Source organism: Globicephala melas, chromosome 1, assembly GCF_963455315.2.
Source record: "Globicephala melas chromosome 1, mGloMel1.2, whole genome shotgun sequence".
Lineage (NCBI taxonomy): Eukaryota > Metazoa > Chordata > Mammalia > Artiodactyla > Delphinidae > Globicephala > Globicephala melas.
Window position 1 is genome coordinate 172,129,466 of NC_083314.1, and position 22,277 is coordinate 172,151,742.

The 22,277-nt window shown below is 49.9% G+C and overlaps 1 protein-coding gene across 2 annotated transcripts in view; it reads left to right on the forward strand.

Annotated features, from left to right (window-relative positions):
* KIF17 (kinesin family member 17) overlaps nt 1–22,277 on the forward strand; it is a 48,062-nt gene that overhangs the window by 20,172 nt on the left and 5,613 nt on the right. For both annotated transcript variants that reach the window (XM_030876047.2, XM_060289172.1), the window contains exons 6-12: nt 931–1,040; nt 5,527–5,674; nt 7,218–7,771; nt 8,694–8,774; nt 9,395–9,493; nt 10,063–10,268; nt 12,264–12,495. In XM_030876047.2, the coding sequence (XP_030731907.1) occupies nt 931–1,040; nt 5,527–5,674; nt 7,218–7,771; nt 8,694–8,774; nt 9,395–9,493; nt 10,063–10,268; nt 12,264–12,495 (1,430 nt within the window). The remainder of the gene's footprint in view (nt 1–930; nt 1,041–5,526; nt 5,675–7,217; nt 7,772–8,693; nt 8,775–9,394; nt 9,494–10,062; nt 10,269–12,263; nt 12,496–22,277) is intronic.

Here is a 22,277-nt window from a genome sequence, read left to right on the forward strand (position 1 = left end):
TGACCTTTCCCAGACCTGCTTGTCCTGCAGCTGTCCCCAGCCAGTGACACCGCTCTCCTTCCAGGTGTTCAAGCCAGAAACCTTGGGGTCACGCTGGGCTTCTCACTTTTGCTCAAACCTCGATCCAATCCAGCAGTAGATCCTGTTGTCTCTACCTTTAAAGCAGGTCCAGAATCTGTGCCATTGTCCCCCCAGTACATTCTCCACACAGCAACCAGGGAGCTCCTGTTCAAATACAAGTCCTTTCGCTGCCCTGCCCAAACCCTCCAATGGCCTGGTTTAACCCAGAGTTGAAGCTAGAGCCCTCGCCACGGCTTGCGAGTTTCCCTCTCTGACCTGCTCTGCTCTTCGCTCGTACTCTCCCTCGCTCACTCTGATCCAGCCTCAGTGGCCTCCCGCCTGTTCCTGGAACAGCCACAGCCCCTGCCTGCCACAGGACCTTTGCACTCACCATTCCTTTCTGTCTGTCCCCAGGATCTCTGCCTGCCCCACTCCCTCACTTCCTTCAAATAACTGCTTTCCTCCCACCTTGTCTAAGAGGTCTTTCCTGTCCACACTATTAAAATTGCAGCCCTTCCCCCGATCCTTATTTCTCAGCACCCTCCCTGCTTTCCTTCTCTTAGAAAATATTACCTTGTTAACGTGTTATGCATTTTGCTTACCTTTCTCCCCCAGTTGAAAACAACGTGTGTGTGGAGTCTTGTCTGTTTTGTTTAGTGCCAAACCCCCAGGCCCTGGAACATGTAGGTGCTCAAGAAATACTTGTTGGATGAGTATATGAGCATCTTACACAGAGACATGCTTGAAATAAGTGCAGTACTTTGAGTCTTTTTTGAATGAGCACGCAGTTGCCTTTTTATGGATTTTTGCTTAGTTCCTCCAAACCATGTGCACCTTGGCCTCAACCCCTCGTTTCTGCTTTTCTCCCAGCCCTGCTGAACAATCAGGTTCCCCCAAACCCCGTCCAGATTGAAGAGAAGCTGTTGCCCCCATCTGTGATCGAGCACAACACGGAGGCTGAGAAGCAGCTGATCCGGGAGGTGAGACCCTGGGCAGGTGGAGAGGGGCAGGCAGGTGGGGCCCAGCAGGAGACCGTCTCCAGAACGATACCATTTCCCCGCCACCATCACGTGGGAGTTGGTACTCCAGTCTCCCTTTGGAGCTCAGAAAGCTGAGGCTCAGAGAGGTGCCATGACCTGCCCAAGGTCACACAGCCAAGGAGAGTCCAAGCCGGGATCTGAACTCGGTTTCCTGATTCCAGAGTACAGTCCGTCCCCCGTCGGTGCCTCTGTGTGCAGAACAGAGAGGGCTGTGGCGTCTGCAGGGCCGCCATCTCTCATCTGTGCTGCATGAAGAGCTGGCTGTGGATTGATGGCAATGGAGAGGGCATCCCTGGCGGTAGGGATGGCCAGTGCCTCGGTGAAGAGGCCAGGGCGGAAGGGCTCTGGGCTGAGAGCAGGCAGCCTGGGTGGGCCGTGGGGACCCCTGGGCACCCATTTGACTTGACCGGTGGATAAGTGGGGCGTTAGCCTTCCAACAAAAGCTGTCACCTCGGCACCTGGGTCCTCCCACAACTGTGGCTTCCAGCACACTGGGACCCAGCAGGGTAGGTAGCACCCTGATTTACAGATGCGGAGCTGACCCCAGGGGCACTTACACAGCCAGACACGTAGCGTCTCCTACCCCTGGCTTAGGCTCTGTCCTGACTCCAGTCTCTGTTGATTTCCGGAGGTTCCTGCCATTAGAGGGCTGCATTCTGAGACCTGAGCATGTGGTGGGGTTTGACATTCGATGGTCCCTTTAAGTAGGGCACTGGCTTCTTCCTGGTGGAAAACCTAATGCCAGGGAAGGACAGCTCTGTGGAGACTGGGGCCTCGACGTGTCTGCAGCTGGGCTACTGCCACTCAACTATGACCTCAGATGGGAGCAGCCCTGGGCAGGCTGCGGGGGCCTGAGGCCCAGCCTCTGGGAGGCAGACCGGGTAAGGCCTGGGGGAGCCTCAATCCTGTGGGCTGGAGGGCCGGGAGGAATCGACCAAAGAGCCCCCAAGTGCTGCCCATGACAGGCGGAGGCGTTTACTGTTTGGGGAGAGGCTCAACTGTAGCTCCTGGACGGCCCCCTCCGGGCCCCGTCAAGGTTCTGGGAACTCAGCCGCTCATTCTGCCTTTTCCTCTGCTGCTCTGGGACCTCCTGGGGCAGGGGCAGCGGCAGGCTAGCTCTGGGGCCCTGGGCCTGGCTCCCCGGGGCGGGGTGGGGAGGTCCCGGCAGGAGGGGGCCTTTGGGGATGGCTGAGCACGAGCCCACAGGATGAGAGAGGTTGCGCTTCAGGGTGTGTTTTGGAATCTCATAGGGACAGGTGGACGTTGGTCACAAAGCAGTACGGGGAAGGGGGGCGTGGGGCAGGGGTGCTGACCTGGGGCTGGGATGGAAGCCTCCTACCTGAGGAAGCCGGGTTGGGTGGGCAGGCATCCTGGCTGTGTGATATGCAGGGCGCTGTCGCCTCCTAGTGGTCATAAGGGAGAAGAACGCTGTTCTGGGCCGGCTGCTGGAGTAGCCAGTGATTGGAGGGTCCTTCTGCTCTGGGGATGGGGGTCACCTGCCTCCTCCTCAAGGGCAGCCTAGTGGACGCTGTGTCAGACCGCTGTCCCCTGGCGCTGCCACCACCAAGTCTATTTTATGGCGCTGGAGTTTCTTCTGTGAGCCACACTCAGAGGAAGAGTTGAGGGGGTCTGTCCTCCCTCCCGTTTGTTCTTTCACTTGACTCTCTGTGTGCCTAGACTGTGCTTTCCTTTCCATTCCCGAGCCAGTCAGGATGCTGAGGATGAGGGAGGTGGCCCCTGTGTGTAACAGAGGGTGCCGGGCCGGGAGTCGGCTCAGCCACGGGCTGCAGCTTTGACTACGTGGGCTTCCGTCTCTAGCTGCACCAGGGGATTTGGACTAGAAGATTCCTAGGGCTCATCCAGCTTTTACATTCCGTGAGTCCAGTTCTTACAGGCTCTGTGCCCGGGCAGGTTGTTTAAGCTCTCCAAGCCTGTTTCCTCATCTCTAGAGTGGGTATAAGGCGGCTTTCCTGCTGCTGGAAGAGGCTGGGCTGTGTAACAGGCGCCAGCCGGGGCTCGGAGGTCTGGGTTTACCCCATTCAGTCATCAACAAGCATTTTCTGAGCACCTACTAGGCGCTGGGCGCTGGAGCCAGAGGCGCAGGTGGGCCCAAGGCAGAGTTTTATTGTTTTTAATATTGGAAGTAGCATGGGAATTCCCTGGCAGTGGTTAGGATTCCGCTGCCAGGGCCTGGGTTGGATCCCAGGTTGGGGAACTAAGATCCCGCAAGCTACATGGTGTGGCAAAAAAAAAAGGAAGTAGTAGAGCATGTTCTGTGGATTGTAGGGAGTGATCTAGAACCGAGGGAGAAGTCCGAGGTATAGGAGGGAGGGGGACTGAAAGAGCAGAGTCCTCCTACGGGGGGTTCGGCTTTGGACGGTTTGTCCTCCGTCACAAGAGGACACAGAGCTTTCGGGCAGAGGGAGGGTGAGGGAGTTCACCTCTGCCCTCTTCAGGGCTCTCTGTGGAGGACCAGACAGGAAATGGGGGGAGCGGAGGGTTTCGGAGAGAGGGAAGGTGGAAGGACTAGGAAAGGGTGGGACACCACTTAGAGGTCCTTCTGAGATTCGGGGTCACACATTTACAGGTGAGAAAGGAAGCCTGTGTGTGCGAGTGTGCAGGCCTGTGTGTGCGGGCCCATGTGTGCATCTCCAGCCAGGTCTTGCGGGGGTGTAGGTGCCACTGGGCCTAGGCCTGGGTGTAACTGGGGTCAGGGCTGTGCTGGAGGGAGTAGGGGCGAGTGCTGAAGTGAGGGAGCCAGGGGTGCTTGCTGAGGGATGGATGTAGTGCTGGGCGCTGGGATCCCAGCTGGATGAGGAGGAAGGCGAGGGCGGGCGCAGGGGCAGGAGAAAGCAGGCGGGGCGTGGGCTGCAGGTCTCCATGAGGCCATCAGAGAGCTGCGTGGTTCTGGGCAAGTCTGGACCCTCTCTGGGTCTCAGTAACATTGCAGGTATTGCCCTGAGGCTCAATGCATCTCAACTGTGCTGCATAAACCGTTACATTAAAAATATATATTTGTTTATTTGGCTGCGCAGGATCTTCGCTGCCGTGTGCGGGATCTTTAGTTGCAGCACGTGGGCTCTTTAGTTGCGGCATGAGGGATCTAGTTCCCTAACCAGGGATCGAACCCAGGCCCCCTGCATTGGGAGCGCAGAGTCTTAACCACCAGACTAGCAGGGAAGTCCCAGAAAACATTAAATTCTAATGGTGGTCAGTCTCCTCTTCCACCCCGAGAGCCCAGGTCTTGCCATCTGTGCTGTTGCTGTCTGTGCTGTTGTAGGAGTCTGTGCTGGTTCTGTACTTCCTGGGGGATCTGCAGGGGTGGGCGTGTGCAGGGGCTCTCCCATCTTTAACCCCGTCCCGCCCCTCTGGCTTACTGCCGCTGCAGGCCCCTCTGTCAGGAGCAGCTCCAGAAGACAGCGGGTCACAGACGAACATTAGTTCATAAAGGCCCGGCCCTCCCTGTGGGGGACGCATATCAGACACCTGAACAGCCTGCCTAGCAGTTCTGCTTCATGCACTTGCTGATTCAGCGGCGATTCCCCGAGTCCCTCCTCTCTGCTAGGCACCGAGGCTGCAAGATGGGAGGATGCGTGTTCTCTGGTGGGGAAGCTGGACGGTTAATCTATAGTCAAATAAATGCAGAGAATGATGGAACTTATGATCCAGGCTAAGAAGAAATAAGCGAAGTGACAGCGGTGGTGGTGATCTTCTGAGAGGGTAACCAGGGAAGGCCTCTCTGGGAGGTTGTTACCAAGCCGAGGCCTGAAGGGACGAACTTGCCAGGGAGTGAGGGCAAAGGCCCTGAGGCTGGCGGGGTGGGGGGCGTGGGGGGGAGTGGGCGTGTCTAGGAGTGGAAAGCGCCTGGCGTGCCCAAGGGTGGCAAAGATGGAGTGGGCTGTCCAGATCACTGGGGACTGGAGGTCAAGTTGAGGAGGTTAGATTTTTATCCTCCAACACGGGAAGCCATTGAAACATGATCTATGGATGCGTAGCTGCCACGTGGAGAAAGATTTGGAGCAAGAGTGGAGGTGGGGAACCAGGTCAGACGAGAGCTGGTGGTGATGGCAAAGATGGAGAGAGAAGCAGATGCATACAAATACATTTCGTCTTCGATGGCTTGAGGACTATTTGGTTAAAACATATTTGTTGATGCAGAAAGGTGTTCATGATCTGCTGCTTTGTGGACAACATAGATTACAGACAGGTAGGCATACTATTAGCCCGTTAAAAATGTATAGAGAAAAGTGCAGAAGGGTCTTCACCAGCCAGGAATCATCCTAGTGCTGAGGAGGAATTTTAATTTTGTTCTTTTGGCTTATTTGTATTTTCCGGATTGTTTGAATGACAAAAGAGGATTACTGAAAGCTGCGTTTTGAAGTGGCGATAAATGCTGCCCCTCTTGTTATTCCCCCGCCTCTGCCAGGAGTACGAAGAGCGCCTGGCCCGGCTGAGGGCCGACTATGAGGCAGAGCAGGAGTCCAGGGCCCGGCTGGAGGAGGACATCACTGCCATGCGCAACTCGTACGATGTGAAGCTGTCCGCACTGGAGGAGAACCTGCGCAAGGAGACAGGTGGGCCCCCGCCTCCCAAAGCTGTCGGGAGGGAGGCCAGCCTGCTCTCCTCCTCACCCCTCTGACTGACATTATAGAGCACTTCCCATGCACCAGGCTCAGTTCTATTTAGTCCTCACAACAGCCCAGCCAGGCAGGCACCACAGTCACCCTCACTTTGTAGATGAGGAAACTGGGGCCCAGAGAGGGTAAGTAACTTGCCCATGGTCACACAGCTGGTAAAGTGGAGCCAGGACTTGAACCCAGCAGTCTGATTCCAGAGCCAGTATTCTTACCCACAGCACTGCCTCGTGATGCCTTGGCCACAGGCTGGATCGCCTCCCAAGGTTGACTTAGAGCTGTAACATATCACCCATGTTTTATGGATAAATCCTTTCCCACAGTTTCTACATTTTCTACAGTCTCTTTTCACATTTGAGACCATTTGTTACCAAAGCAACCACGTCCCCAAATAAGCATTTAATCATTAGCAAGAACTTTTACCTTCCTGGAAATTTTTATCTTCTATTTGACATTCTAGAACGTTCCATCCCACCACTATCTTTCAGACACCTGTGCTGCCAGGCAGCCCAAGACTTCCTAATACTCAAATACTGTACTCAATTACTATAACATCCACCTCATAATGATGACAATATGTTCATATCATTGGTACCGTTTATTGGGCATTGCGTGTGCCAGGTACTGGGTAGGTAGGTGCTTCTCCCGAACGCCCTCAGTGAGTTGGGACTCACCGCATCCTCACAACGCAGGTGTGCAGACTCAGGCTTGGAGAGGTTCAGGCCATGAGCTAGGGAGTGGATGTCTCTTTCAGCAAAGGGGACATCAGGACTCTCTCAGGGGAGCCCAGGACACGGTGACAAAGAAGAGGTTGGGATGTAAAGGAGCTGGTCTACTGCCCATGAGCTGGGAGCAGAAGGCCTGTGCGATCATCTCCCATCCCAGATGGCGGGGAGATGCCCCTCTTGGTGTAGACCTGGAAGAAGAGGGAAGGGCAGATTCTAGCACTTTCTGTCCTTGAGGGTGTTCCCTCCATCCTCTTTGAATATCAGGCCTCCAAGGGATTTTATTTGGTCTCGCTAATATCCATCCACAGCATTCATTATATCCCACGGCTCTAGCTTATCCTGTGGACAAGGGCCCTGAGACCCCGGCGAGGCCCCTGAGGGTCTTGGGTGTGGAACCTGCTGATTGGGGGCTCTCTGCCTTGGAGACAATAATACCTGCAGGGAAGTCAGTTTATGTATTAAGAGCAGACCCAAGGCGGAGTGGTAAGAGCCCAGCATATAATGGCCGGCTGGGGAGGCCAGAGAATGGAAAGATCATGGAGCTGGTCAGGGAAGGCTTCCTGGAAGAGGTAGAAGGAGACAGGGCTTGAGTTCTGATGCGCAGACGGGCAGAGATGGGAAGCCAGTATTTAGGGGCCTGGGAGGCTCTGACTCTTAAGCTGGTCTCTCGGAGATGGTGAGCTTGGGGCCAGCTTCCAGGGAAGGGTCCCGCCTGTCCACCCTGTAAAAAGCTAAAGGAAGGTCTCTATTTGCAGAGGCTGTCCTGAAGGCAGAAGTCCTCTACAAGGCCGAGGTCATGTCCAGGGCTGAGCTCGCCAGCAGTTCTGAGCACTCACCTACTTTCCAGTACAAGATGGCCGTGAAACCCGAGATCTACTCCATGCCTGACACCCTGCCCAGTGAGGGTGTCTTCAAGACTGAGGTTTCTTCCAGGTTTGAGGAACTGCCCAAGGTGGAGGCCTCCAAGTCGGAGGTTTCTCTTGGGTCTGATGAGTCTTCCATGCTCGAAGAAAATTTCATCTCCACGGCTTTCCCTGGGCCCAGGGAGCCCTCCAGCCTGGAGGTCCCTGTGCCTGAGGTGGAGGCCCCGAGTGGACACTTCCTAGATGAGGATGTCAGCCGGGAGGCCACGGAGCCCCTGTGGGAGGAGGAGCCCTTCCTCCAGGGAGAAGAGCCCCACCTGAGGGCCCTGGAGCTGCTTCCGGGCCTGCACAACCCACTTGCCGTGGAAGCCAAGCTGGCCACGCTCTCCTCCACGGGGGCCGGGCTGGACGTGCCCCAGGCGGACGTACCCAAGGTCACCACGCAGGTAGCTGATGTCATGCAGGATGCCATGGGGGCAGAGCTCAGCTGGGGCACAGAGGTCATGGGGCATGTGCAGACGTCTAACCTCTGCTGCTCCGGCACTGCCGGCACCATCTCTGCGGTGTCTCTGGCGTGGCGACAGCTCAGCTGTTCAGGGGTCTGGGAAAGAGAGGCTCTGTCTGATGCTCTGTAAACCAGTAGGAAGGTTGGGATTGAGATCCCAGGCGATGCCAGCTGGGCACCTGTTTTGCTGACGGAGGGACATCTGTGCAGGGAGTTTGCTGGTTGCCATGGTTACACTGAGCTCCAGGCCTGAAAGAGCTGGAGGTGGCCTTGGTCAACCCTCATGCTGTTGTCGGGGAGGGGGTTCTGTGAGAATCCAGCTACCTTTCAGGCTACCCAGGAATCCTGAGATGCAGCTCTTCCTCCAACCTGCCCCTTTATCCTGTGCCTTCTCCCTTTTCAACCCTCTGTTTTTATGTTTAAAAATCTTTTTCTCTCTCTTCTTCCCTTTGTCCTTCCCTTCCCTTCCCATATGTGTGATTGTGTGGGTATAAAGACCACAGGCATTTGAATCAGACCTGGGCTCAGATCCCAGCTCTACCACTCACTCAGTTGTGTGACCTTGTCCAGTCACCTTTCTGGGCCTCAGTTTCCTCATCTATAAAATGGGGATGCTGACACATGCTTCACGTGAGGTCATGCAGGTAACGCTCCTGCAACACAGCAGTGTCTCTCCTCTCTCCCCCATTTCCTCTCTCCCCTGTTCTCCCCCCTCATCTAGTCTCCCCTCCTTCCCTCAGGAAGAGGTGGTGGGGTTGGTGAGCAGGTGGGGAGCTGAAGGGGCAGGGCAGGGCAGGGCAGGGCAGCAAAGGATGATTCTGGCCCAACCACTCCTCTTCCCCCTGCCCCTGTTCTCCTGCAAGCACCCCTCCCAGACAGATCTGCTGGAGCCTGGTGACCTCAGGTCTGAAGTTGAGGCGGCCGACGACCTCCTGCCCAGGACTGTGAGTACTGACAGGCGGGGGCAGTTCCAGGGGCCTGATTCTTCCCGGATGCTTCTGCTTGTCTCCTTCCTCTCTGGCCTCAGTTTCCTCACTCGTAAAACTGGAACAACAGGGACTTCCGTGGCGGTCCAGTGGTTAAGACTCTGCGCTCCCAATGCAGGGGGCTCGGGTTCGATCCCTGGTCGGGGAACTAGATCCCGCACGCCGCAACGAAGGTCCTGCACGCGGCAGTGAAGATCCCACGGGCCACAACTAAGACCCAGTGCGGCCAAATAAATAAATAAATAACAGAAACAAAACCAAAAAAAACCAAGGACAACAACCCCAGCCCTCCCCCAGCTTATCCCCATCTCAAAGCAGCGTGCAAATCAGAGGAGCCGTCACCTCTCTTTTTGTCGATTTGCCGATAAGAGGCCGCTGATCCACAGCGATTTTCAAACTTTCCTCAGCCGTGGAGCCCTTGTCTAGAGCAGAGAGGCCCAGCATGTGCGGTGGACGAGGGCCGCAGAGCAGGGGCTGGGGGCCCCGGAGGCACCATCAGGGAACCCCCCCGGGGGTGGGGGACCCGTTTTGAGCTCTGCTGCTCTCAGACCCCACCCTTGTTTTCTCTTCTGCTTCAGAGAACACAACCGGCCAAGGGCACTGGGAGGAAGGCTTTAAATCTGCCCACATTTGTGGAGAGAGAAAGCGATCTGCCAGCTTCTGGACCTGATCTCTGGGTAGGAGCCGGCGCTGCAGGTTCTTAGGAGATGGGAGACAGGGAGGTCGGGACATCCCGGCCGGCAGGTGACATTGAGATGGGACCGAAGCAGGAAGAAGGCGCTGGGGGGAGCACCAAGCAGGGGTCAGCAAGTGTCAGAGTCCTGGGGTTGGAAAGATCTTGACTTTCTCAGTGACAGAAAAGGAGGTCAGAGAAGTGGCAGTATGGATGGGGTTGTGGGGAGAAGGCAGGGAGCGGGCACGGAGGGTGCGGCAGCCCATGGAAGAAACTGGATTTTACTGCAAATGTGATGGGAAGCTGTGAAGGATCAGTTTATATTTTAAGAAAATCCCGCTGGCTGCCGTGTGTAGCCTGCATGGTGAGGGGTGGGAGAGGGAGCTGGGGGACCGTTTTGGGGGGATGTTGGTGGAAATGGTGCATTTTTGTATAACTGGGTGTGCCCGAGCCAGAAGTGATCCGTCCCAGACTGCCAGGGGCCGGGCTGCCCCCGTCTGGGATTGAGGCCGCTGTGAGCTCGTGTCCAGGAGTTGGCCTCCCGCCTCCACCTGGGTTTCTCTTTGTGCTCAGGAGGTTGACCTGGGCCCGGGAGTGACCGAGGAGGTGGTGTTGGCAGCAGAGCCCAGTGTGGGAGCCGAGGGTGAAGCCCAGGTGGCCTTAGAGGCTCAGCCTCAGTCTCTGCTGGCCAAGACAACTGCGAGAAGGGACAGTATGGAGGTGGCAGTGCTGACCGATGACCTACTGCCCACTGTGGACCAGCAGCAGGTGCTTGCCCGGTAAGCACCTGAGCCCGGGGTGGGAGGGGGTGGGAGGGAGCTATGCCCGGGGGGGGGGGGGTGGTGGTGGGACCCCATGTGGGGCGGGAGGGAGCTATGCCCTGCGCGCAGGGGTGGAGGTGCCCATAGATTCTTCCTGAGCCCCACCCAGGTCTTCTGATGTGGCTGAGCCTCTCCAGGAGAAGCGGGGCAGGGATGGTGCTCGGGTCAGCCAGGCGGCAGGGCTCTGCTCCCGAAGCAGCACAGGTGCCACCAGATCCCCGCCTGGTTTTTGAGAGGCCAGGCCTGCAGGCTTCAGGAGCTCAGGGCAGGCGATGCAGGCTTCCCCCAGGTCGCAGCCGAGCCTCCAGTTCCTCCCTGATGGAAGATGTGCTCCCCCTAGGGACAAGCCACCCCAAACACACCCTGGGGCGCCTGCGGGGCCGGGCTTTCCTCACTTGCTCTGCGGCTTTGTGCAAGTCGCTTAACATCTCTGAGCCTTGGTTCTCACCACTGTAGTTGAGATTACAGTCAGGCTCACCTCCATGACAGAGTCAGCCCCACGGCCAGGGGTTCAGCCCCCTTCGGGCCCCACAGTCCACTGTTCAAACATTAACTGAGCAACTACTACGTGCTGGGCACCAGGATGCAAGCATAGATGGGATGTCGCCTTGGCCTTCAAGGGGCTCTCAGTCCAGGGGCAGGCAGGTACATGAGGTCTGGGGAGGCAGGTTCTGGAGCAGTTAGAACCAGGTTCTGTGTAGTCACTGCCTGGGTTCCCGTCCGCCTCCACCACTTCCCAGCTCTGCCACCTAGGCTGAGGTTAACCTCTCTGTGCTTCAGCTTCTCATCTATACAGTGGGTGATAGAATCTCAAGAAGCTTGTTGTGAGGGTCAAATGAGACGACGCCTACAGAGGCGGGAGCTTGGTGTCGCGCACACAGAAAACACATGGCACATGGGGCGATTTTCACTGTGTGGTCTGCAGTGTGGTCGGGGAGGGCTTCTCGGAAGAGGGGACACCTGAATAAGATTTGCACGAAGATGCCTCAGGGGTGGCATTTGAGGTACGGGGCACACCTAAGGTGGCACACAGGTGCAGGGGGTGGAAACAGTCTGGGTGTTTGGAGAAGCAGCCGCCCTGAGTTGAAGCTGGAGTGAGTTAGGGGTGGTGGGGGCAGAGGGAGGTGAGACAGGGAGGCCCTATGTGCCCCCGGGGCTTGGGCTTCATCCTGATGGGGACCCTACAAGGGTCTTAAGCAGAGCAGTGAATTGGATGTGACTCCCCTGAATCCTGGCTGCCGTCAAGCCGAGAACTGAGCCTGAAGCGGGTCTGGGCCCGGCTGCTCGGTTTGCGTGGTTCCGTCCTTTCCCTTCAGCAGGATCTCCTATCCTGTTATGAATCCTGGGAATGTCTTTAGTTACACTCCCCTTATGTCCCTTTGGAAAGAGGCAGAGTCTAAAATACCTCTGTTGTGCTTTATTAGAGAGTAGGGAGTTCTGCATAAGCCTTTGTAGTTATTTCAAATTTGTACTTTTAAAGGCAAAACTCTCAACATTTTTTTAGCATTTTAGATACAAATATTTAAAAAAACGAACTGTTCTTAATGTTCCCTGATTAAACATTATGCACTGACTGTATGGAACATTCTCCACAACCCAGGGATATTCTGATCCCTGAGGTTGCCTGGGAGCATGGCCGCGAGCCTGCCCTGTGGTGGCACCGTCAGTCCCAGGAGGCGGGAGGCGGGTGGAGCAGCTCTGGCTCCAGAGCGAGACTCTCGCCCTTCCTGTGGGGCAGAACCAGCTGGGTGGCTGAGCACACAGGCTTGGAGTCAGGGAGATCTGGCAGGAATGCCGGGTCTGATTCCGAGCCAGCAGCTTCACCTCTCTGGGCCTCAGTTTACGTGTCTGTGAAGTGGGGTTGTTGGAAGGAGTCGATGAGATCAGGCTGGACATCCAGTGCTCAGTGATCGGTAGACTGTGTCACGTTTGCTTTCTCCTCCACGAGGGCAGCTTGCAGCTGTTGGAGCAGCAGGTGGTCGGGGGCGAGCAGGCCAAGAACAAGGACCTGAAGGAGAAGCACAGGCGGCGGAAGCGGTATGCAGACGAGCGCAAGAAGCAGTTGGTGGCGGCCCTGCAGAACTCAGACGAGGACAGCGGGGACTGGGTGCTGCTCAACGTCTACGACTCCATCCAGGAGGAAGTGAGGGCCAAGAGCAAGCTGCTGGAGAAGATGCAGAGGAAGGTGAGGCCCTGGGCTCAGGCCGCGCCCCCGCTGGCCCCGCCCCCACACGCAGGCAACGCTGGGCAGGGCCTTCACACCCGGTCTTGACACCTAAGTGTATGTATTCGGTACCTGCTGTATGACACACCCTATTCTGGAAGCTGTCACGGTGACAGATGCGTCTCTGCACTCTTGGAGCTCGCGTTCCAGGGGAAGTGTGTGTGTGTAAGAAACAACGTAGCAGAGAAAGAAGCAAGAGACTCTAGGGAGGGGTAGCCTGATGAAGAGAACGGGGGGGGGGGGCAGGAGGTAGGGACGGCTTTATTTTTTTACTTTTTTTTAAGTACCAATGCCCAAATCACAAATGCAAAACTGAATTCATTTCCACAAAGTGAGTGCCCTGTGCAACCAGCACCCAGACGGAGGCACCGAGCATTAGCAGAACCCCAGAAGTTCCTGGGGCCACCGTAGATGGTGGGGACAGGGCCGTTCTGGTGGAGGTGGTGGGACCTGATGGAAGAGCTGTCTGGGCCGAGAGACCGTCCAGTGCCCGGAATGAGGTCCGAGGTTCGGGGAACAGAAAGGCAGCTACCTGGCTGAGCTTGGGGAGTGAGGACAAGAGGAGAATGAGGCTCTGCCATCTGTGACAGACACTTATATGTCCTTCAGAGCATCCTCCGGGTGACCTGGGCCTCATAATGTCCTCCTTGGCCACCTGCTCCCCCCCCATCCCCACTCAACACAGGCGACCTAGGGATCTTGCCAAAGCATAAAGATGATACTTTTTCCTCTTTAAACGTCTTCAGTTTTAAATTTTTCTTGGCTGTTTTCATGCCTTTTCTTAATACCCTTTATGTCCTTAGTTGAATTTGGTCTTTCTTGTACTTTGGTCTACATATCTTAAGTTTTTTAAAAATTCTTTCCTCGTTTTGTGTTAATGTCCCACTTGACGTCTTCCTCATTTTTGTCCATTTCAAGATTTTGGATTTCTGATTTGAAAATTTCACATCTGTGAGTGCTTGTTTAAGGAAACTTTGTCCACACTGGGGTACTGAGTTATATTTTTAATCCGTTTGGTTCCGTGTGCTTGTGCTTTGGGGGGAATTTTCTTCTGCTGAAATGCTGTGATTTTCATTTTCTGTATCTTATGGTAGCTTTGATTAGATACATCTGCTCTCTTCTGTTTACTTCATAATGTCTTGTTTTTCTGCACTCTCAGTGACAATTGAATGCAGACGTTGTTGGAGGATGGAGGGAACAAAAAGTACCCACCAAACTAAGATACCTTGGGACAGAAGAATGAGGCAAGCAGCTGCATATAATCAATGGATCCGTTGATTATAGGGTGCGGTACTCACAGGGTGGGACTGGGCAGGTGACAATTCGGGAGCATTCGCAGCTGCGCTCCGCAGCACCGAGGGGGCGTTGGGACAATTCTGTATTTACGTAGCGTGTGGGGGTAGGTACTTGAAAACAGGAAGAGCACTTTTAAGTCAAGATTTATGAATGGGTAACTAGTCTTGTGCGCAGTGGGAATACATCAGGGAAGGTCTTCGTCATTGTTTGGAGACTACCAGAGCATAGAGGCTACCTGGACCTCATCATAATTAAACAATATCTATGAACTACAAAGCCCCACACAGAAGAGATTTACTACCCTGTACAGCCCTAGGTAGGGTCCGTGAAAGGACAGGAGGAACTGAACGAGCCCAGGATGGCATCAGTTATGCTAACAGCCATACAGAGGTAAAGGTTCGGGGTGCCTAGCTGGGCTTTCCTATTTGATAGCACGCTCTTCTGGCCGTACGGAAGCGCAGCTTTACATAGAGCTTTTCATTAGTGTCCTATGGCTGCTGTAGCAAATTACCACACATTTAGTTGCCTGAAACAACACAAATATATTATTTCACGGTTCTGTAGGTCAGATTCCAGGTACAGCGTGGCTTTGGTTTCTCTGCTTAGAATTCCACAAGGCTGAACTGAAGGTATGGCAGGACTGCATTTCTTTCTGGACGTCCTAGGGGAGAATCCATCTGCAGGTTGCTGACAGAATTTATTGCTATGTGGCTGTAGGATTGAGGTTCCCATCTCCTTGCTGGCTGTCAGCCATGGTCATTCTCAGTTTCTGGAGGCAGCCGGCATTTCCTGGCACCTGTCCCCCTTCAAAGACAGCCTGGACGATAGAGTCCCTCTCCTGCTTCCAATCCCTTTTTTTTAAAATGGATTTTAAAAAAAAATTTATTTATTTTATTTATTTATTTTTGGCTGCATTGGGTCTTCATTGATGCACGTGGGCTTTCTCTAGTTGCTGCGAGCAGGGGCTGCTCTTCGTTGCGGCGCGTGGGCTTCTCATTGCAGTGGCTCCTCTTGTAGCGCACGGGCTCTAGGCGCGCGAGTTCAGTAGTTGTGGCGCACAGGCTTAGTTGTTCCGCGGCATGTTGAATCTTCCTAGACCAGGGCTTGAACCCGTGTCCCCTGCATTGGCAGGCGGGTTCTTGACCACTGCACCACCAGGGAATCCTGCTTCCAATCTCTTTGACTCTCCTCCTAACTTACTTCTGTGAAGCCTCCCTTCCAATGCACCTCTTCTGCCCATCTCTCTGCCCCCCTCTCCCACACTTGATTACCTTGGACCCACTCGATAATGCGGGATAATCTCCCTATTTTAAAGTCAATTGATTTAATAACGTTAATTCCATTTGCAAAGTCCTTTCTGCCGTTTAAGATAACATATTCACAGGCATAACACCAGGGGATGAAAATCATAGGGGCAAAAATCTTGCCTTCCAAAGCAGTTTTTTTTATTATTATTTAATTATTTAATTAATTAATTATTTTGGTGAGAGGGGCCATTGCTTCTTTTGTAATTTTCTCTTATTTCTGCAGGATTTTGAACTTCCACTTCAAGGGGCGTCTCCCGCTTCTAAGTGCTCTCTAAGTGACCTCCAGAGCAGCGCCTTAGAGAGACTCACAGTTTGAGTCCTGCACACGTTTCAGTCTGTCCTATCAATTTCCCAATGTCAGATCTGTTTTCAGTGTTTTCCCACCGTCAGAGTGGGGCTTTCTCTTTGGGGAGTGATTTAACTGCCTTCTGTCACCTTGTCCTTCCACTCCATGCTTTCCTGGGTGCCCTCCACTTATCCCCCTGTGGGGTGGGCTAGGAGCTGTCTGCTGAATTTATTGGTAATTTGAAGCTTCTAGTGTTCTCTGTCTCCCAGTCAGTGCCTGGGCTCAGGATGGTTTTATCTTTTCTCCTCATTGTTCTGTATGTTTTTCTGAGGCTCTCTGGGGAGATTCAGATTTAGGTATCTGTGTATATATTTTTAAAATATAAACAAACGTGTGTGTGTGTGTGTGTGTGTGTGTACACCCGTCCCTCTCCCCATACATATCCTCCCCCTTCTTGGATGAAAGTAGCTACAATACACACTTCCCCCACCTAGCTTTTTTTTTTTTCCACATAATGATATATCCTGAAGATCACTCCATAGCAATATCTAGAAATATTCCTCATTCCTTTCTACTGCTACATGGTACTCCACCGTGAGGCTGTATCATTGTTTACTCAAAAGTCATGATGGGGGCTTCCCTGGTGGCTCAGTGGTTGAGAGTCTGCCTGCCGATGCAGGGGATACGGGTTCGTGCCCCGGTCCGGGAAGATCCCACATGCCCTGGAACCTGTGCTCTACAACGAGAGGCCACAGCAGTGAGAGGCCCGCGTAACGCAAAAAAAAAAAAAAAAAAAGTCACGATGGACATTTCCGATCTTTCGCTACAATAAGGGGTGCTCTAGTGAATAATCTGTGCATACTACTTTTATATTTTTGGTAGATTCTTTTGGAATCAATTCCTCCAACTGGGATTGCTGGGACAAAGAGTAAATACATGTGTGATTTTGCTAGATATTGCCAACTTCCCTCCATGGGGGCTGTGTCCTTTTGTGCTTCCACTAGCACGCATGTATGTGTTTTCTCACAGCCTCACCAACAGGTTATACTGAAAATTTTTTGGATTTTTGACATTCTGATAGACAAGAAGTAGTACCTCAGTGTAGTTTTCTTTTTTTAAAAAAAATATGGAGTCCTCACATTATCCCCCCTAGATTTATTTATTTATTGGCCACGCTGCACAGCACGCGGGATCTTAGTTCCCTGACCAGGGATGGAACCCATGCCCCGTGCAGTGGAAGCACAGAGTCTTAACCACTGGACCACCAAGAAAGTCCATAGTTTCCTTTTTTACATTAAGAAAAATTGAGATATAATTGACATATAACATTATATTGGTTTCAGTATAGAACATAATGATTATTCGTACGTATTGTGAAATGATCATCACAGTAAGTCTAGTTAACATGCGTCACCTCACACAGTTACAAATTCTTTTTCTTGTGATGAGAACCTTTAAGATCAACTCTCTTAGCAACTTTCAAATATGCAACACAGTGTTATTAACTGTAGTCTCCATGCTGTGTGTTACATTCCCAAGACATTTATTTTATGACTCAGTGCAGTTTTAATCTGCATTTTTTATACTGTGAGCAAGGTTGAGTATTTTTTCATATGTTTTAGGGATGTTTGCAGGTTTTATTCTCGGAACTGTGTTCACAGGATGGTGGTTCTTTTTTTTCTCTACTTGTAGGAGCTCTTTATATAGAAGTAGTATAATTTATATTAGCGATATTAACTGTTGGTCTGTGAGATAAGTTGGAAATCTTTTTTCTTCTAGTTTGTTATTATCACTTTTTCCTATGCTTTATGGTATTTTTCCATAAAATTTTTTTTGGTCAAGTTGAGTAACTTTTAAATTATTGCATGTAGATTTTGAGTCATAGCTGGAAATCTTCACTTGTGTTTTCTCCTAGAACTTGTATGGGGTTTTTTGTTTTTTGTTTTTACATTTAAATCTCTGATCCACTTGGAATTTATTGTGGTGCACGTGTGAGGAGCTGATTCAATATTATCTTTTGCATCATTTTTTGAAAAGTCCATTTACTCTCCACTGACTTCAGTGCTGTTCTTTTGTATCCTAAGTTTCTGTAAGTTTCTGTACAGATACAGTTTCTGTATCTGTAAGTTTCTGTATGTACTTAGATGTATTTCTGGATTTTCTGTTCATTTCTCTTGCTCTGTCTGTGCATGGACCAGTGTCAGCTACTTTGTTTAAAATTCTGAGGCTTTATAACCTGTTTTATAATCTCATAATCCTCGCTTAGTGATTTTCTTTTCCAGGTTTTACCTGGCTATTCTTTCTTGTTTGCTTCCCCCACCCCAAATGAACTTTATAAACAATTGGGTTAGCTCAAAAGAAAAAGAAAAAAGCAGGTGGAATTTTGGGGAGAATTATATTTATAAGTTAGCTTGGGAGTACTGACATTTTTATGAAGTTGAGTTATCCTGTTCAGGAACATCCATGGCATATCTTTCTATTAGTTCAAATCAATTGTTATGTCACTCAGGAGAATTTTATAGATTTCCTCATATAGGTTTTAGACATATCTTGTTAGTTTTACACTTAGGTATTTTATTTTATTTGCTTTCCTCTATGGGGTATCCTTCTCCATTATAACTTTTTTTAAAAAAAATAAATTTTATTTATTTATTTTTGGCTGCGTTGGGTCTTCATTGCTGTGCACGGGCTTTCCCTAGTTGCAGTGAGCGGGGGCTACTCTTTGTTTCGGTGTGCAGTCTCCTCATTGCAGTGGCTTCTCTTGTTTCAGAGCACAGGCTCTAGAGTGCAGGCTCAGTAGTTGTGGCGCACGGGCTTAGTTGCTCCGCGGCCCGTGGGATCTTCCTGGACCAGGGCTAGAACCCGTGTCCCCTGCATTGGCAGGCAGATTCTTAACCACTGTGTCACCAGAGAAGTCGTCCCCTCCATTATATCTTCTAACTGGATTTTGTTTGTGAAATGAAGGCTATTGGCTGACAAAGGTATTTTAAAAAATCATTATGAAATAGAAGAGAACACTTCTCAACTCTTTCTATGGGGCCAGTAACACCTGATACCAAAACCAGACAAAGACATAACAAGAAAACTATAAACCAATATTTTAATGAATATAGATAAAAAATGCTCTACAAGACACCAGCACACCAAATCTAGCAACATATCAAAAGGATTATACACCATGCTGAAGTGGGATTTATCCCAGGAATTCAAGGTTGGTTTAGCATCCAAAAATCAATTAATGTAATATCAATAGAATAAAGGACAAAATCTACATGATCATCTTAATAGATGCAGAAAAAGCATTTAACAAAATTCAAAACCTGTCATGATAAAAACACTCAGCAAACTAGGAATGGAAGGTAACTTCTTCAGCCTGATAAAGGGCATGAAAAACTCACAGCTAACATCATACTCAGTGGTGAAAGACAGAATGCTCTTCCCTTAAGATCAGAAACAAGAAAAGGGTACTTGCTCTTACAACTTCTGTTCAACATTGGACTGGTGGTTCTAGCAAGGGCAGTTAAGCAAGAAAGTGAAATGAAAGGCATCTAGATTGGCAAAGAATAGGTAAAACTATCTCTAGTTGCAGATGACATGATCTTTATATATAGAAAATCTTAAGGAATCCACTAAAAAAATCTACTGGAATCAATGAACAAGTTCAGCAGGATACAAGATCAATAAGGAAAAAGCAGTTGTATTTTTGTACACTTGCAATGAATAATCTGCAAATAGATTTAAGAAAACAATTTCATTTACAATACATCAAAAATAATAAAATACTTAGGAAAAATTTTTTTAAATAAATTTATTTATTTTATTTATTTATTTTTGGCTGCGTTGGGTCTTCTTTGCTGTGCGTGGGCTTTCTCTAGTTGCGGAGAGTGGGGGCAGCTCTTTGTTGCAGTGCACGGGCTTCTCATTGCGGTGACTTCTCTTGTTGCAGAGCACGGACTCTAGGCACATGGGCTTCAGTAGTTGTGGCTCACAGGCTCTAGAGCGCAGGCTCAGTAGTTGTGACGCACGGGCTTAGTTGCTCCACAGCATGTGGGACCTTCCTGGACCAGGGCTCGAACCCGTGTCCCCTGCATTGGCAGGTGGATTCTTAACCACTGCACCACCAGGGAAGCCCAGGAAAAAGTTTTACAAAAGAAGTACAAAACTTATATTCCAAAAACTATAAAACATTGTTGAGAGAAATTAAGAATACCTAAATAGAAACTTCCCTGGCGGTCCAGTGGTTAAGACTCTGCACCTCCCCTGCAAGGGGCATGGGTTCGATCCCTGGTCAGGGAACTAAGATACCCTGTATGCTGCGCAGCGTGACCAAAAAAAAAGAGAGAGAGAGAGAGAAAAGGATACCTAAATAAATGGAAAGATATACCATGTTCATAGATTGGAAGACTTAATTTTGACAAGATGGCAATACTTCTCAAATTGATCTGCAGATTTCAAGGCAAGCACTCTCAAAGAACCAGATGGCTTCTTTGAAGAAATTGACAAGCTGATCTTAAAGTTCATATGGAAATTCAAGGGACTCAGAATAGCCAAAATAATCTTGAAAAGAACAAAGTTGGAGGACTCATACTTCCTGATGCAAAATTTACTACAAAGTTACAGTAATCAAGGCTGAGTGGTACTGGTGTAAAGACAGACATATGGAATCAGTGGAATGGAACTGCGGGGTCTAGAAATAAACCTCACATTTACAGTTAGTTGATTTTCAACAAGGGTGCCAAGATGATTCAATGGAGAAAGGATAGTCTTTTCAACAAATGTTGCTGGGACAACTAGATACCCACATGCCAAAGAAAGATGCTGGACTCCAACCTCATGTAGTATACAAAAATTAACTCAAAATGAGTCAAAAACCTAAATAGAAGAGCTAAAAACTATAAAACTCTTAGAAGAAAATGCAGGTTTAAACCTTTATTACCTTTAATTAGGTAATGCTTTCTTAGGTATGATACCAAAAGCACAAACAACAAAGGAATAAAAGGTAAATTGGACTTAATCAAAATTAAACTTTTGTAGGAATTCCCTGGCGCTCCAGTTGTTAGGACCCCACACTTTCACTGCTGAGGGCCCAGGTTCAATCCCTGGTCAGGGAGTTAAGATCCTACAAGCCGCAGGGCACAGCCAAAACACAACAAAGTAAAACAAAAAAAGAACCAGCAGGTATTTAAAAACAATTAAACTTTTGTGCTTCAAGGAACACTATCAAAAAAGAGAAAAGACATCTCACAGAATGAAAGAAAATATTTTCAAATCATATAGTATGATAAGATGCTTGCATCTAAAACATATTTAAAAAACTTACAACTCAAGAATAAAAAGACCACCCAATTTTTAAATGGGCAAAGGATCTGAACAGACATTTCTCCAAAGAAGATATACAAATGGCCAATAAACACATGAAAAGATGTTCAACATCATTAGCCATTAGGGAAATGCAACTCAAACCCACAGTGAGATACCATCTCATACCCACTGGGATGATTGTAGTAAAAAAGACATACAATAACAAATGTTGGTGAGGATGTGGAGAAACTGGAGGCCTCATATACTGCTTTGAAAAATAGTCTGGAAGTTCCTCAATTGCTTAAACATAGTGTTACCATATGACCCAGCAGTTACAATCAAGAACAACAAAAATATATCCACACAAAAAATTGTACACTGATGTTCATAGTCGCATTTTTTATTATAGCTGCAAATGAAAACAATCATGAATGAAAACATAATGTGATATATCCACACAATGGAATATTATTTGGCAGGAAAAGGAATGAAGTACTGACATGTTCTACAACATGGATGAACCTTGAAAACTCTATGTTCATTGAAAGAAGCCAGATACAAAAGACCACATGTTGTATGATTACATTTATATGAAATGTCCAGAATAAACATATCGGTAGAGACAGAAAGTAGACTGGTGGTGATGATTGTACAACTCTGAACATGCTAAAAGCCACTGAATTGTATACTTTATTTATTTATTTTTTTGTGGTATGTGGGCCTCTCACTGTTGTGGCCTCTCCCGTTGCGGAGCACAGGCTCCGGACGCGCAGGCTCAGCGGCCATGGTTCACGGGCCCAGCCGCTTCGCGGCATGTGGGATCTTCCCGGACCGGGGCACGAACCTGTGTCCCCTGCATCGGCAGGCGGACTCCCAACCACTGTGCCACCAGGGAAGCCCTATTTTTCATTTTATTTTATTTTTTGGCTGTGCTGCATGGCTTGTGGGATTTTAGTTCCCTGCTAAAGGATTGAACCCAGGCCCTTGGCAGTGAGAGCGTGGAGTCCTAACCCCTGGACCACCAAGGAATTCCCAAATTGTACACTTTAAATTGGTGAATTGTATGACGTGAACTATATCTCAATAAAACTGTTATAAAAATCATTGTGAATGGTTACAAATGTACAATAATATATTAAGATTGTTACCATGAATGCCGTGTATCTACTATCTAGCTACATTCATGGAGCATAATTAATTTAATTGAAGGCCCTGTGTACCCACCCCTCCCTGATGGCTGTGTCCTACCCGACATCCTGTGTTCTCAGTTGATTACATGTGACTATCATTCCCATGAATTTATTTTTAAATTTTTTAAAAAATTTATTTTATTTATTTATTTATTATTATATTATTATTATAACTTATTCCCATGAATTTAAAACAGTCTTCTTTACTAATCAAACTGCCCCTGCTCTTTGAGGAAACAGATTGTGCCAAGGTGTCTTGGGGTTCAGGGAGGGCCTGGTTGGAGTTGGGAGTCCCCATGCTTAGGGGGCTATGGAGGGCCAGTCTGGCAGACCTGGGCAGGAGATCAAAAAAATCTGGAACCC